At 38.6% G+C, this 14,782-nt stretch overlaps 1 protein-coding gene and 1 non-coding gene across 7 annotated transcripts in view; one reads left to right on the plus strand and one right to left on the minus strand.

The window, feature by feature from the left end:
* The window catches only part of LOC116463647 (recQ-like DNA helicase BLM), a 100,178-nt gene that overhangs the window by 62,626 nt on the left and 22,770 nt on the right, over positions 1–14,782 (minus strand). For 3 of the 6 annotated variants that reach the window (XM_032146825.2, XM_058434788.1, XM_032146830.2), the window contains 4 exons: positions 8,250–8,351; positions 5,679–6,379; positions 3,809–3,968; positions 816–943 (listed from right to left, as the gene is read on the minus strand). In XM_032146825.2, the coding sequence (XP_032002716.1) occupies positions 816–943; positions 3,809–3,968; positions 5,679–6,379; positions 8,250–8,347 (1,087 nt within the window). In that variant the 5' untranslated portion in view covers positions 8,348–8,351. Of the gene's footprint in view, positions 1–815; positions 944–3,808; positions 3,969–5,678; positions 6,380–8,249; positions 8,352–10,841; positions 10,877–14,782 lie in introns of those variants that run through there. The other 3 variants (XM_032146828.2, XM_032146831.2, XM_032146832.2) reach the window with 3 other exon arrangements.
* Positions 442–511, plus strand: LOC116463666 (small nucleolar RNA SNORD18). Its single transcript, XR_004246752.1, has one exon. It is a non-coding gene; the product is annotated as a small nucleolar RNA SNORD18 (small nucleolar RNA).

Genomic DNA, 14,782 nt, shown 5'->3' on the forward strand with positions numbered 1-14,782 from the left:
GACGGAGTCTCGCTCTGTCGCCCAGGCTGGAGTGCAGTGGCGCGATCTCGGCTCACTGCAAGCTCCGCCTCCCAGGTTCACGCCATTCTCCTGCCTCAACCTCCCGAGTAGCTGGGACTACAGGCACCCGCCACCACGCCTGGCTAATTTTTTTTTTTTTTTTTTTGTATTTTTAGTAGAGACGGGGTTTCACCGAGTTAGCCAGGATGGTCTCGATCTCCTGACCTTGTGATCCGCCCGCCTCGGCCTCTCAAAGTGCTGGGATTACAGGCGTGAGCCACCATGCCCAGCCAAGTATTTAGCTTTAAATGAACATCAAGACCCAGACCCAGACTCAGAGTATATACAAGGGAGAACCGGAGGATGAAAGGTCAAGAAAGCAATTTCTAGCAAGGAGAGTTAAAAGACCTAATAATATTTAGTCAAGGGGGGGAAAAAACTCTATCATGATGAGATTACACTCTGTGGTCCGTGTTTCCAAAACACATGATTTTGTGGAAGTTCTCATTTGTAAATAAAAATTTAAAAACCTCCTAGAATTAAAGTTGCAGATCTTGGCTCAGTATGAGAGATGATTTCTAACAAGTAGCATTTTCAAAATAGGGAATGAACGCCCTTGTGAGAGCATGAGTTCATGAGTTGTTCAGGCAAATGCTGGCTAACCAGTGAACAAGGTTATGACATCAGAAAAAAAGAGACTACAAATCTGCCATTTTATAACATACAGGCACAGGTTCAAAACACAATCTTTGTGTTATGTTGTTTTCAAAAGTAAGTAGTTGAAATACATGGTATGTCTAAAATATTGTTTGTACCGTCACAGTCTGTGCTGGTTTCTGGATTCGGGTCCTGCATACTCATTTTCTCAGGTTTTGACAAAAGATCTTTTGATGTGCTAAGAACATCCTCTTTTCTGTCAGAGGTGTCAAGGTCCTTTAACATACTGCAAATAAAAAAATGTTAAGCCAATCACACTACAGGCTAGACTCTATAATTTCGAAACCCTTAATATTTTTCTACAACTGATCAGACAATATATAACAGAAAAGAGAAGCAGTTTTTAAAATTTCCTCAATTATAAAACTTCTTTAGCTGGTCCTCAAAGTTGTCCCTCCTCTGGCCCCAAGAGCCCTTTTCAACTTTATCTCCAATTATGTCCTTTCAGTAACACAAGGCTTCAATCATACTGTACCACTTACATTCTTCATATAAGCCCTGCATTGCCTATTTTGGGGATTTTGCCACTGATCCTCTCAATTTGGAAAACCTGCCATTCCAATATCTTTGTACCCAAATCGCACCTGTTCTTCTAGCCCCAGCCCAAGCATTACTTCTCCAGCAAGTGATTATTAATGTCTCTTTTTTCTGAGATTTCAAAGCACTTTTTCTGGACTTCTCTTATTATGCAAATATATGTATATATGTTTGTGTGTGTCTGCATATATAATTACCTCACCACACAGATTATACAAAAACATATTAACATATAAACCTGGTCAGTCTGATTAGATAGAAAAAATACTTTACAAATAACAAAATAAATTAGTACTGAATGAGTGTTAAAGAGAGGATACTGTGGAAATCCAAAGAAAGGTAACATTTTTTGGAACTTGAGAAGGCTTTGCCAAGGAGATAAGATTTAAGCAAACTGAATGACAAGTATGGGGAAAGTGTCAGACTATGAAAGGAAGATTTTAAAAAGGACAATTCTATTTGCTTGACATCTGGGAATCAACCGTATTTTCCTAAAGAAGAATTTTGGAATGCAACTTTCTAACTAAATCAAAACAGTGTAACTTTTTAATATTGTTTTTTAAACAGTAACATAATTAAAGAAAATGATATGCTTTCTAGATTGTTGGTTTGATTCATTAAGACCATTGGGTTATTGCAAGGGCATAAGTGGAGATAAAGCTGAAAAAGGTAAATTGTGGCCAGAAGATGGAGAATCTTGAGGGCCAGCTACAGGGGTTTTGGAAAAGAGGAGTTTGAAAAACAGGTCTCTCTTCTCTGTTATATACTGTCTGACCACTTGACTTCTGAAATTCAGAGGTTATAACCAGTATTTTTTAAAACTGAAATAAATGTAGCATAGAATTTAAGCTGTGCATTGCACAAAAAATATTGTGAAAATTCTATTTCAGTTTTATAATACATACACATATGTATACTAAGTTACAATGGGAAATGTACAAAGAGAGTCTACCTTGAAAATGCTTTGTAAAATAAGCTTTTTTAATTGCTAAGACTCTAGGTAAATTTATTTATGGTATGACAATTTGATAAATTATGTAGCCATTAAAAGGAATTAAATATGTAGCAATTGGAAAATGATTTAGAAATAATGCTAAGAGAAATAAAGTAGAATATAAAATTATAATTGCATGTTGATTACAACAATGCAGAAATCAAACACACATGTAGAAAAGCCTCAAAACTGAAGATGGATAAAGAAAACAGTCAGAATTGTGGGACTACTAGTATTCCTTCTCTCTCTCTCTTTTTAATTTTTTAGAGATGAGGGTCTCGCTGTGTTGCCCAGGCTGGAGTGCAATGGTTACTCACAGGCGTAATCACAGCATGCTACAGCCTTGAACTCCTGGGCTTAAGGGATCCTCCTGCCCCAGCCTCCTGAGTAGCTGGGACTACAGGCCACTACCATGCCACCGCACCCAGCAGTGCTCCTTCCTTCTTATTGAGAACCCTTGTTAAAATGATTATATTATTTGTGTAATACACATTTTTAATAAGTAAAGAAAACAGTCAGGCATTCAACAAGGAATCAGTATGACCCTAGGGAAAGCACTACACTGGATCTGAGTCCATCTGTCATTCATTGTATCATCCTGGGCAATTCCTTGCTCCTCCCTGGGCCTCAGCTGTTTCACCTGGTAAATGAGAATGCTGGTTTAGAATTGAGACTCTATATAAACTTTTGCTCAGTTTAGTATATATTATACTCTACCACTCAACTGGTCTGAGAGTGAGACTGGGATGAGGACGAAGGTAACATTGACACTTAGCAATTTAAGCTGTTGATGAGTCATGTGGAGTATCTATTTTTCTCATAATACTACCAATTAACAATAATCATGTCACCAATTTGCTAAAATTGAGTGAATAATAAATACAATGGCCAATTCTATCCTGTAAGATGTTTTAAAAAATTACTAATGTCCTAATTCACTTCCCATATAATGGGTTAGCTTTGTGTCATTTCAGGTCAGGTTTGGAAATATAATATTTTTAGAAATATATTCCTTATATCAAAATCAACTATATAAGGCCAGGCAAGGTGGCTTATGCCTGTAATCCTAGTACTTTGGGAGGCCAAGGAGGGTGGATTGCCTGAGCTCAGGGGTTCAAGACCAGCCTCGGCAACATGGCAAAACCTAGTCTCTACTGAAAATACAAAAAATTAGCCAGGCATGGTGGCGTGCACCTGTAGTTCCAGCTACTTGGGAGGCTGAGGCACAAGAATCACTTGAACTAGAGAGGTGGAGGCTGCAGTGAGCCGAGATCACACCACTTCACTCCAGCCTGAGTGACAGAGCAAGATTGTCTCAAAAAAAAAAAAAAAAAATCAACTACATAAAATTGTTTGAAGTTTCATGTAATTAATCATAATGGGACTTCATCTTTAGAATGCAACCAATTAAATGTATAAACAGGGCTTTTTTTTTTAGGCTTTCACTTGAATGTAAAATAATTGTACAAAGCACAAAATAATATAGAAATGATATTATAAACTAAACAATTTAAAGTATCCCAGAAACAAATAATAATGCTAATTATTTAGCTAGTTTACCTAAGGCATTTTGAAGAGGAAGAAGCAGCAGAAATAATTTCTTCTGGAGAAGGTGGAACAAAATCCGTATCATAATCATCATCATCAAATTCAATACATGGAACTTTCTCAGCTGAATGTAATTCAGCTTCTTCCAAATTCTTCTTCTTTTCGCTATTATCTACAGTAAAACAGTTGATAAACATAGATTTGTTAACCACTAATGAGACAGAAAGAACAGGGCATGAGCGATTAAGAACGAGTGCTTCTGGCAAGTCACAAACAATCACACCACTTTGTATGGATCCTCTCCCTTTACACGCTAATGCTGGCTTATTTATTCATAAATGATTATTATTGAGTCAACTGGATTAAGTCCAGTGAATGCTCGACTGAGGCCAAAGATTTGCTTAGGGATTTTCATGTCTGTCTCTGGTTAATTACGAAACACGTATTTGCTATCGACATTTCTAGTTTTTAACTTTTCACTCATATTTAAATAAGGGTAAAGTGCAACAGATGTCTGATAATAACACAAACACGGCTGCTTGTACAAATCATCTTTACCACAAAGTTCCCAGTTATTTAGGTCTCTCTTTTGGACTATGTGGGAAAACACAACCCAAATTGTTGCTGTCTATCTTTTAACAAATTTTCCCTTCAGAAACAGAAGCATCATTGGAGACTATAGTTTTGCTTATCATCAATCACTTTTCAGTGGTCTCTCACCCTAGAGTAACCTTAATGGGATTCAGGTGTTTAAAAATTTTACTCTCATACTTGCAACTGCTTCATAAGGTGGGTTACTTCCACATATGGGTAATCTCAGTTACTCAATTTCAGACATTTAATAATTACAAGATCTAGCCAGGAAAAACTTTGATTGTAATTTATAATACTTTAATAGTGCAATTAGAGCACATTATACATCAATATTAGGTGGCAACAAGCCATAAAGGAATTACAGTAGAAAGGCTTAGTTTCATTTTCCAATTTACCACTAACCACCATTTTAACCTCTATGGATCTTAAAACAGGCCCCCCCCTTATCCTCAGGAAATATGTGACAAGACCCCAGTGGATGCCTGAAATCTCGGATAGTATCAAACCCTATAAGTACTATGTGTTTTCCTTTACATACATACCTATGATAGAGTTTATTAATCAAGCACAGCAAAAGATGAACAGCTAATGAAATAGCACAATTATAACAATATTCTGCAATAAAAGTTATGTGACTGTTGTCTCTCTTGCTCAAAATATCTTACTGTACTCACCCTTCCTCTTGTAAAGCTATAAGATGATAAAAAATGCCTATATGATGAGATGAAGAGGGCTGAATGATGTAGGCATTGTGATGTAAATGGAAAATCCCAGAAATAAATTAATTCATAAGTTTTCAGTTTCAAGCTGTTTTGAGTATAGTGTGATAAAATCTTGCCCCGACCTGATCTGTCCACCTGGGTTGCTGTTAATCACTTAGCAGTGGTCTCAGTTATCAGATTGACTGTCGCGGTATCGCAGGGCTTGTGTTTTCTTAATAATGGTCCCAAAGCGCAAGAGAAGTGATGCAATATTTTCAGACCTCAGCTGGCTGCGGGTAACTGAAACCTCAGAGAATGCAAAGCTGTGGACAAGGGGAAACTCCTGTATTTTCTTCATGTATAAAATCACAGAGCTATCCTGGAAATTATATTAGCAGACTAAAACCTTCCATTTCATCAGTACGTCCTGCCTCAAAAATGTGGCCAACAGATTATTCAAAAAGCACCACTAAAGACCCTAACAACCTTAAGGACAAAAGCTCTATATATTCATGACTATTCCCAATGGCTAGCTTTGAATAAAAAAGTACAATGACATACTAAAATGAAGATAAAATAATTGTTACCTCTCTCATCTTCCAAATGAGTTTTCAAAGAGTCACTTTCCTGAGCATCTTCATTTATATGCACTTCAGCAATGGGGCCATCATCGATGCAAATCACATCGCTACTTAACCATTCTGAGTCATCCTTCTGTTCTTCAGTCAAATCTATTTGCTCACTTTCAGAGGAGGGTGGAGGCAAATCAGCCTTTACTGTGTTTGTTGTATAAAGCTGTGCTTTAAAAAAGTTTCTCTTACCCTTTTTTGATTTCTGAGCAGTGCTTACTCTTACAAAGTGACTCTGGGGTGGTGTAACAAATGATTTTGAAGTCCCAGAAGTATCAAAGTCATCCATATCATCCCAATCATTGATGGTACTTAAAGAATCTGGTGAAGAACTAAATTCTAATTTCTTGAGAACAGCATCCCGGGATTTCTTTACAGTTGGTGTGTTTTGGGTAGCACATAAAACTTCCTTCGGAGTCTGCAAGAAATCTGGCAATAATGGTTTTGATCCAACTCTCTGTGTTTGCTGTCCTGCTGGAGCATTTTTAAAGAAGTCCTTGACCCTTTGCTGATTTGTGGTGTTGGGTAGAGGTTCACTGAAGGAAAAGTCTTCAGTAACATTAACATCTTTATTTCTTAATACAGGTGTCTTTGCTACTGACACATTAGTTACAGATACATTGTTATCTGAAGATGTTTTCTTTTTAAAAGTGAAACCTCTGAAAAATAATGGAAAAACTAGATTAGTTAGATCCATTTTAACAAACCCCCCAACTCTACCAAACTGTAATTTTTTAAACTAATTCACACAGGTTACATTAATTGTATCCCAACTGAGCAAAGAATCCATCTCTCTCTTGATTTTAAATTTATCAGGTAACTTAAATTGTATTTGTTCTCTGGTCCTTCCCATTCAGAGGCTAATTATTCGGCTTTGAGAGGTCATTCCCACTACTTTATTTCTCAGGCTAGTAGTCCTTAGTTAATAGCATCTCCAGAGCGGGGTGACAGCATAAATGAAAAAGGGAAGAGGCCGGGCGCAGTGGCTCATGCCTGTAATCCCAGCACTTTGGGAGGCCGAGGCAGGTGGATTGCTTGAGATCAGGAGTTCGAGGCCAGCCTGGCCAACATGGTGAAACCCCATCTCTAATAAAAATACAAAAAATTAGCCGGGCATAGTGGTGTATGTCTGAAGCCCTAGCTACTCAGAAGGCTGAGGCAGGAGAATTGCTTGAACCCAGGAGGTGGAGGTTACAGTGAGCCGAGACTGTGCCACTGCACTCCAGCCTGGGTGACAGAGCGAGACTGTCTCAAAAAAAAAAAAGAAAAAAGAAAAAGGGAAGAGATTCAAATGTGGCTACTTTTTGCTACTCTGATAAGAATTTAAAGGGGAAAAAGAGTTAAAAACTGCTAACTGTTAAAATCTGCAGGACAAGTAAAAGAGGTGGGAATCGTGGCTGTCTGCTGGATTTAATCATCTGAAAGTCAGTGGTGACTTCAAAGCCAGGCACCCAGAACAGAGTCTACAACCTGGTAAAAGCATCACTTATAAATTATTATTAGATATCATTAGAAGGAGTCTGGAGTATAGCTTAGAGGAGAGGCAGAACTGGAGAGCTGTAGTTTCCTTATAAACTGTTCTTCGAAAGTATATAAAATTATATTAAAAGACTTGGCCAGGCGTGGTGGCTCACGCCTGTAATCCTGGCACTTTGGGAGGCCGAGGCGGGCGGATCACTTGAGGTCAGGAGTTTGAGACTGGCCTGCCCAACATGGAGAAACCCTGTCTCTAATAAAAATACAAAATTAGCCAGGCATGGTGGTGCATGCCTGTAATCCCAGCTACTCGGGAGGCTGAGGCAGGAGAATCACTTGAACCTGGAAGATGGAGGCTGCAGTGAGCCAAGATTGTGCCATTGCACTCCAGCCTGGGCAACAAGAGCGAAACTCCGTCTCAAAAAAGGAAAAAAAAAGGCTGGGCACGGTGGCTTATGCATGTAATCCCAGCACTTTGGGAGGCCGAGGCGGGTGGATCACGAGGTCAGGAGATCGAGACCATCCTGGCTAACAAGGTGAAACCATCTCTACTAAAAATTACAAAAAAAAATTAGCCGGGCGTGGTGGCAGGTGCCTGAAGTCCCAGCTACTCGGGAGGCTGAGGCAGGAGAATGGCGTGAACTCAGGAGGCGGAGCTTGCAGTGAGCCGAGATCGCACCACTGCACTCCAGCCTGTGCAACAGAGTGAGACTCCGTCTAAAAAGAAAAAAACAAAACAAAATAAACAAACAAAAAAACCCCAAAACTTAAAAAACACTTATTCGCCCAAATTTACAAGATCAATTATTCATTTACTTAACAAATCTTTATTGAGCAAATATTATGTGCCAGGAACCATGCAAAGATGAGACACAATCTCACCTGGTGCTGCTAAAACATACTCTACCATTAATTGGCAAAGTGGGAAAATCAATGAATCTCTCAGCTTCATTTCCTCATCTGTACAATGAGAGAGTTTAAAGAGAAGATATCTCATGTGTACAATGTGGTAAGTTAGTGCCTATGTGACAGCAAACCAATCAAAACACTTACGAAAATTTTGGTTTTGAAAGACTTAATTTATTATTAAGCGTTCTGGCTGAGTGACGTTCTAGTTGCTCCTGTAGATTATTTTGAGGAACAGCAGCCATAATCCTAAAAAGTGAGGGAAAAAGAAATCAGTGGAGTTAGGTACTTTGCATTAATCACAATGTTTTTTGAGGGGAGGAAGGACTGGATTCAAACAGGCATTGTTCCAACTGTGCCCAGAGTAATAGGACTTTTTTTTTTTTTTTTTTGGTCAATAGACTGTTTTGACATTTACAACTAGTGACACTTAAAATATATAATCTTCAACTAACTGAAGGCTCACTCAAATAACAAAATAACCAGGTTCCCCCTCTCTTCCTCCACAATGCTAAAATAAGTACAAAAGACATTAGGGAGGGGATTATTAGGAAAGGGCTTTTAGAAAAATGGGACCTGGCCTAGAAGGATAAATGGAAGCTGGAAGGGAGCGAGGTGGGAGGAAATGATCAAAGCACACAGAAAGCCCAAAGAACAAATGAATAACTGAATTCTGCACAAGGGCAAAACTGGGGAAAGGAGGAACACCACCACCAACGAGAGCAAGGGTTTACCAGCAAGATACTATGCTTCATAATCATCTAGTTTCAACCTGAAAGAATACGTTTACCAAGCACATTTATATCTCTGTGTAACAAGCTGTGGTAATGCTGAGCTATAGCCCAGGATAACAAACAGCTTAAACCACCTTAAAATTACTGGGGCTAAAGGAAGATCCTAGCTGTCATCCACGCATAGTTAAAATATCCTCACTTTAGCTGATAGTTATAACCCCATAAACCCTTTTCCCTACCTTTACCAGACATATACTTTTATTTTATAGCATATATCTTAGGAGGCAGGGTTAACACTAGACGATATTTCTAGAAATACGGAGTTTCACATAAGCCTTGTTCCACTCATTAACCTATATCTATCAACCATCTTAACTTTAGATAACAGTGAAAAGCAGAATTTAGAAGAAACTAAGTTACACTCAGTTGAGAAATCTTCATGTTTATAAGCATGATCATAATACAGCTTTTGTCCCACCTTCTCCAGAAGGAATTATTTCTGCTGCTTTTCCCTCTTTAATATGCTAACATGTTTTTCTTAGTCCATCTGGCTAAAGTTTTATCAATTTTTTTATCATTTCAAAGAATCAATTGTTTTGTTATCATGCTAACATTTGCTCACAATATTCTCTTATAAATCTTTTTACTTCTGTAAATCAGTTATAATGTCCCCTTGTTCACTTCTGATTTTAGTAATTTGTCTTATTTTTTCTTAGTCCATCTGGCTAAAGTTTTATCAATTTTTTTTATCATTTCAAAGAATCAATTCTGTTGAAGACAGATCTTCAGTCTTACGACACTAAGCAGAACAAAGTGGTCCATGGCATCATTACTTACCCTTTTCCCACATTCCTTCCATAACTTACTTATTTTTGGATCAAAACTAGTCATGATATTTTAATAAGAGATTTCCTACTACTCCACAGCATGGTTTTATATGTTTATTTAGCCATCCCAGGAGTACAATTGTTTGATTAACTATTTTGTAACTGTAGTGATTACACTATGGATTCACAGCTAGCATGCAGTCAACCTTAACTCCAGGGGACCTCTTCCTGCTTTTAAAATGCACTGCTCTTTGGTTATTCCTCACGAGGTAGCACCCTCCAGCCAGAATCATATTCTGAAGTATGGTAATGAGTACATAATTTTCTTACTCAAAATCCTCAGTGGGAATGCTTTTAAGAAGTTGGTGAGTACTAAGAACCATAAGGGTGTCTCTTCTGTACATATTCCATTAAAATATCAATACAATTGTTTGACACAAAAAGAAAATTGTTCACCAACATGCCCATAGTCTCAGCTACTCAGGAGGCTGAGGCAGGAGGATTGCATGAGTCCAGGAGTTCAGAGCTGTAGTGCACTATGATCACACCTGTAAACAGCCACTGCACTATAGCCTGGGCAACACTGTGAGACCCCATCTCTTAAAAAAAAATTGTTCATCCACAATAACAAAGATCAGTGATAAAGGAGAAAAATTAACTGAAAACAAATAAATTGAGGCTAGTGAAGTTTCACAATATTAAAAAAAGGAACAATTTCTGGGTGCAATGAGCACCCAGAAACTAAAAAAATAAACCTATGAATTAGAATGACCACAAGAACCACAAGTTCAATCTGGAAAATGATTAAAATTTTCTCCTACACATATGAAAGAAGTTATCATGCCATTACAAAAGAATATAAATAAGCAGGCCAGGAGCAGTGGCTCACGCCTATAATCCCAGCACTTTGGGAGGCTGAGGCGGGGGGATGGCTTGAGCCCAGGAGTTTGAGACTAGCCTGGGCAATATAGGGAGATCCCGTCTTTAGCCAGGCATCGTGGCACACACCTACAGTCCCAGCTACTCAGGGAGGCTGAGGCGGGAGGATCCCTTGAGCCCAGGAGTTCAAGGTTGCAGTGAGCAATTCTGTGCCACTGCTCCAGCCAGGGTGACAGTGAGACCCTGTGTTTTTTTTAAAAAAAAAAAAAGTCACAGGAAATGTAAGCTTCAAGCATTACCTTTAAAACTGGCTATTAAGAATTTTTCAAATAGGCTGGGCACGGTGGCTCACACTTGTAATACTAGCACTTTGGGAAGCCAAAGCAGGAGGATCGCTTGAGCCCAGGAGTTGGAGACCTGTCTCTACAAAAAAACACAAAAATTAGCTGAGTGAGGTGGCACGTGCTTGCGGTCCCAGTTACTCAGGAGGCTGAGGTGGGAAGGATCATTTGAGCCCGGGAGGTCGAGGTTTCAGTGAGCCATGATCACCCCACTGCACTCCAGCCTGGGCGACAGAGACTCTGTCTCAAAAATAAAAAAAGAATAAAAGTAAACACAATAAACCTTTTAAAAAGAGAGAGAGAGAGAGAGAGAGACATGGGATGGAGAAAAACATAGTGGAAAAAAAGAGTGCCTTTTCTTTGAAATAAGTGACACTAAAGTTACTGGTTGGGGATCTATCAAAATTAAGACTAGGTCAAACCTTACTTTTTATTCATTTTGTTGTCAAAGATGGCTATTTCAGTCTATCAAGGGATAGACTGCCAAAAAGACTACTCCAAGACATTCAGTGCCAAGTAACATTTAGATGTTTCTGTTTCCAGTCTTCTGCTAAAAGTGGAGATTTTAGGGAGTGGTTCCTGAAAAACAGAGCCTCGCTCTGTAAGCCTCACTCAGCGACTGTTCGAAGGGGAGGAGTTACTTTCCCTGGGGCAAAGGTGGTGAGCCTAACTAAGAAGGATCAAAAAATCTAATTTTTGTGTTTTTTTAAGTTGAGGTATTTATGAACCTCAGCTTTACCTTAACTGGGGCATTGGGGCAAGCAACTTTCTGTTCTCTGATAAAATTAAACATCAAACACAATTTCTAGACAAAGAGAGATTTTTGACAGAATTTTATGTCATATGTTCTCTTCGTTCATTGTTTTTTAAACTTTTTGATTCATATATATAGAATCATACAGTATGTATTATCAATGCATTTTTGAAAAGGCATCTAATAAAACTCAAAACACGTCTAACAAACACATTAAAACACAAAATTACAAGTATTTACAATCTAGTACCAACAAATACCATATATTTTACACTAGGGGTGAATCCATTAAAAACAACAGCAAAAATAATATTGTTCTCTCATTTTCACTCCTATATTGGATGCTCTTGCCAATGCAAAAATATTCGAAAAAGAAAATACTAGAAGAGATGAGATTACCATTATATGTAGACAACTTGATAATATACCAACACAATCCAAAGAAAATCAGTCATAACAATAGATAATTAGAACTTCAGAAAAGTGGTTAAAGATAAATATAGCTATAAATGTAGGATAAATACAGGGTAAAATCTCAGACCCTTCATAGTTTTTGACTTAATAGATGCACACACAGAGAGATAGAGAAAACAGATGGAAAATATGAGAAGTTAAGAGACATGGAAGACAGAGTAGAAAGTCTAACATAAATCTAGCCAGAGCTCCAGAAAGAAGAGAAAATAGGGAAGAATTAATATTTGAAAAGATAACAGCTGGGACTTTTCCAGGACTAATTAAAGACACTAACCTTCAGATTTGAGAAAGCCAACAAATTCCAAGCAGAGATAAAAAGAAATCCACACCAAAATATATCAGTGTACCATATGGACAAAAAATTGATTTCTCTTTAGCAAAAACGAAAATCAAAAGACAGTGGAATGATATCTTCAATGTGCTGATAGAAATTAACCCCGAATTCTTTTCCCAGAAAAAATATCCTTCACAAATCAAGGGCAGTGAATTGTACACTAGGTTTTTAAAGGTGAATTTCATGGTATATGAATTATATCTCAATAAAGATGTTATTTTTAAAAATAGCTATAATAAAAGCAACAGATAAGTGTTGGCAACAATGTGGGGAAATCAGAACCCTCATACACTGCTGGTAGGATTCTAAAATGGCACAGCCACTTTGGAAAACAGTCAAGCAGTACCTCAAAAAACGAAACATAGAGTCACCACGTGTTCTAGTCCATTTTCATACTGCTATGAAAAAATACCTGAAAGTGGGTAATTTATAAAGAAAAAGAGGTTTAATGGACTCAGTTCCACATGGCTGGAGAGGCCTCACAATCATGGCAGAAGGCAAAGGAGGGGCAAAGGCACATCTTATATGGTGGCAGGCAACAAAGTGTGTGCAGGGCAACTGCCCTTTATAAAACCATCAGCTCTTGCAAGACTTATTCACTCTCAAAAGAACAGCATGGGAAAAACCCATGATTCAATTACCTCCCACGAGGTCCCTCCCATGACACATGGGGATTATGGGAGCCACAATTCAAGATGAGATTTGAGTGGGGACACAGGCAAACCATATCACCATGTAACCCAGCAATTTCACTCCTAGCTATATATGCGAAAGAGTGAAAAATGGGTACTCAAAATAAATACTTGTACACAAATGTTCACAGGAGCATTATTCACAATAGCCAAATTCAGAAACCACTCAAATGTTCATCAAGTGATGAATGGATAAATAAAATGTGTATATCTCCTCAACAAAATGTTATTTGGCCATACAAAAAAATACAGTACTGATAAATGCTACAATAATGATGAGCCTTGAAACCATTATGTTAAGTGAAAAGAATCCAGTCACAAAAGATGAAATAGTGTATGATTCCATTTATATGAAATGTATAAGAATAGGCATATCCATGGATACAGTGTAGATTAGTGATTGCCTAGGGTTGGGAAAGATGAGAGGATTTGGGGATGATCCCAAGGGGTATGGAAATTTCTCTGTGGGCTGATGAAAATGTTCCAGCATTGATTGTGGTGATGGTTGCATAACTGTGAATATACTTAAAGCCATTGGATTGTACAGTTTAATGGGTGAATTTTATATGTGTAATGTATTTCAATAGACCTGTCATTCAGGCCAGACACAGTAGCTCATGCCTGTAATCCCAGCCCTTTGGAAGGCTGAGGTGGGGGGATCACTTGAGCCCAGGAGTTGGAGACCAGCCTGGGCAACATGGTGAAACCCCGTCTCTACAAAAAACACAAAAGATTAGCCAGGAATGATGGTGCATGCCTGTTGTCCCAGCTACTTGGGAAGCTGAGGTGGGAGGACTGCTCAACCAGGAGGTCGAGGCTGCAGTGAGCTGTGATTGCACTACTGCACTCTAGCCTGGGCAACAGAGCAAGACCCTGTCTCAAAAAAAAAAAAAACCAAATAATTTAAAAGCAATACAGCTGTTATTTTAAAAGCAACAAGAAATAAAGACACTTCCAGATTATCAAAAAAAACAATAGTTTGTCATCAGCAGACTCATACAGTATGGGAATCACACTGTATTCACACTGTAAGTGGAATCATACAGTATTTGCCTTTTCGGGACTGGCTTATTTCACCCAGCACAGTGTTCTCAAGCTTTATCTATGTTGTGAGACACGTGTCAGAATTTCCTATGTGCAGAGCTCGCTGCAGCCTCAATCTCCTGAGCTCTAATGATCCTCCCACCTTTGCCTCCGGAGTAGCTGGGATTACAGGTGTGAGTCACCATGCCAGGCTCCTTCCTTTATTATTATTAATATTTTTTCAGATGGAGTCTTGCTCTGTTGCCCAGGCTGGGGTGCAGTGGCACAATCTCAGCTCACTGTAACCTCCACCTCCCGGGTTCAAGTGATTCTCCTGCCTGAGCCTCTGGAGTAGCTGGGATTACAGGTGCCTGCCATCAAGCCCAGCTAATATTTTTGTTTTGATTTTTAGTAGAGACAGGGTTTCACCGTGTTGGCCAGGCTGGTCTTGAACCTGTGACCTCGTGATCTGCCTGTCTCAGCCTCCCAAAGTACTGAGATTACAAGTGTGAGCCACCGCACCTGGCCGCTCCTTCCTTTTTAAGGCTGAATAATATCTAACTGTAGATACATACCACATTTGCTTATCCATTCAAGGACATTAGGGTTGCTTCCACCTTTT

Source organism: Hylobates moloch, unplaced genomic scaffold, assembly GCF_009828535.3.
Source record: "Hylobates moloch isolate HMO894 unplaced genomic scaffold, HMol_V3 SCAFFOLD_47, whole genome shotgun sequence".
NCBI classification, from domain to species: Eukaryota; Metazoa; Chordata; class Mammalia; order Primates; family Hylobatidae; genus Hylobates; species Hylobates moloch.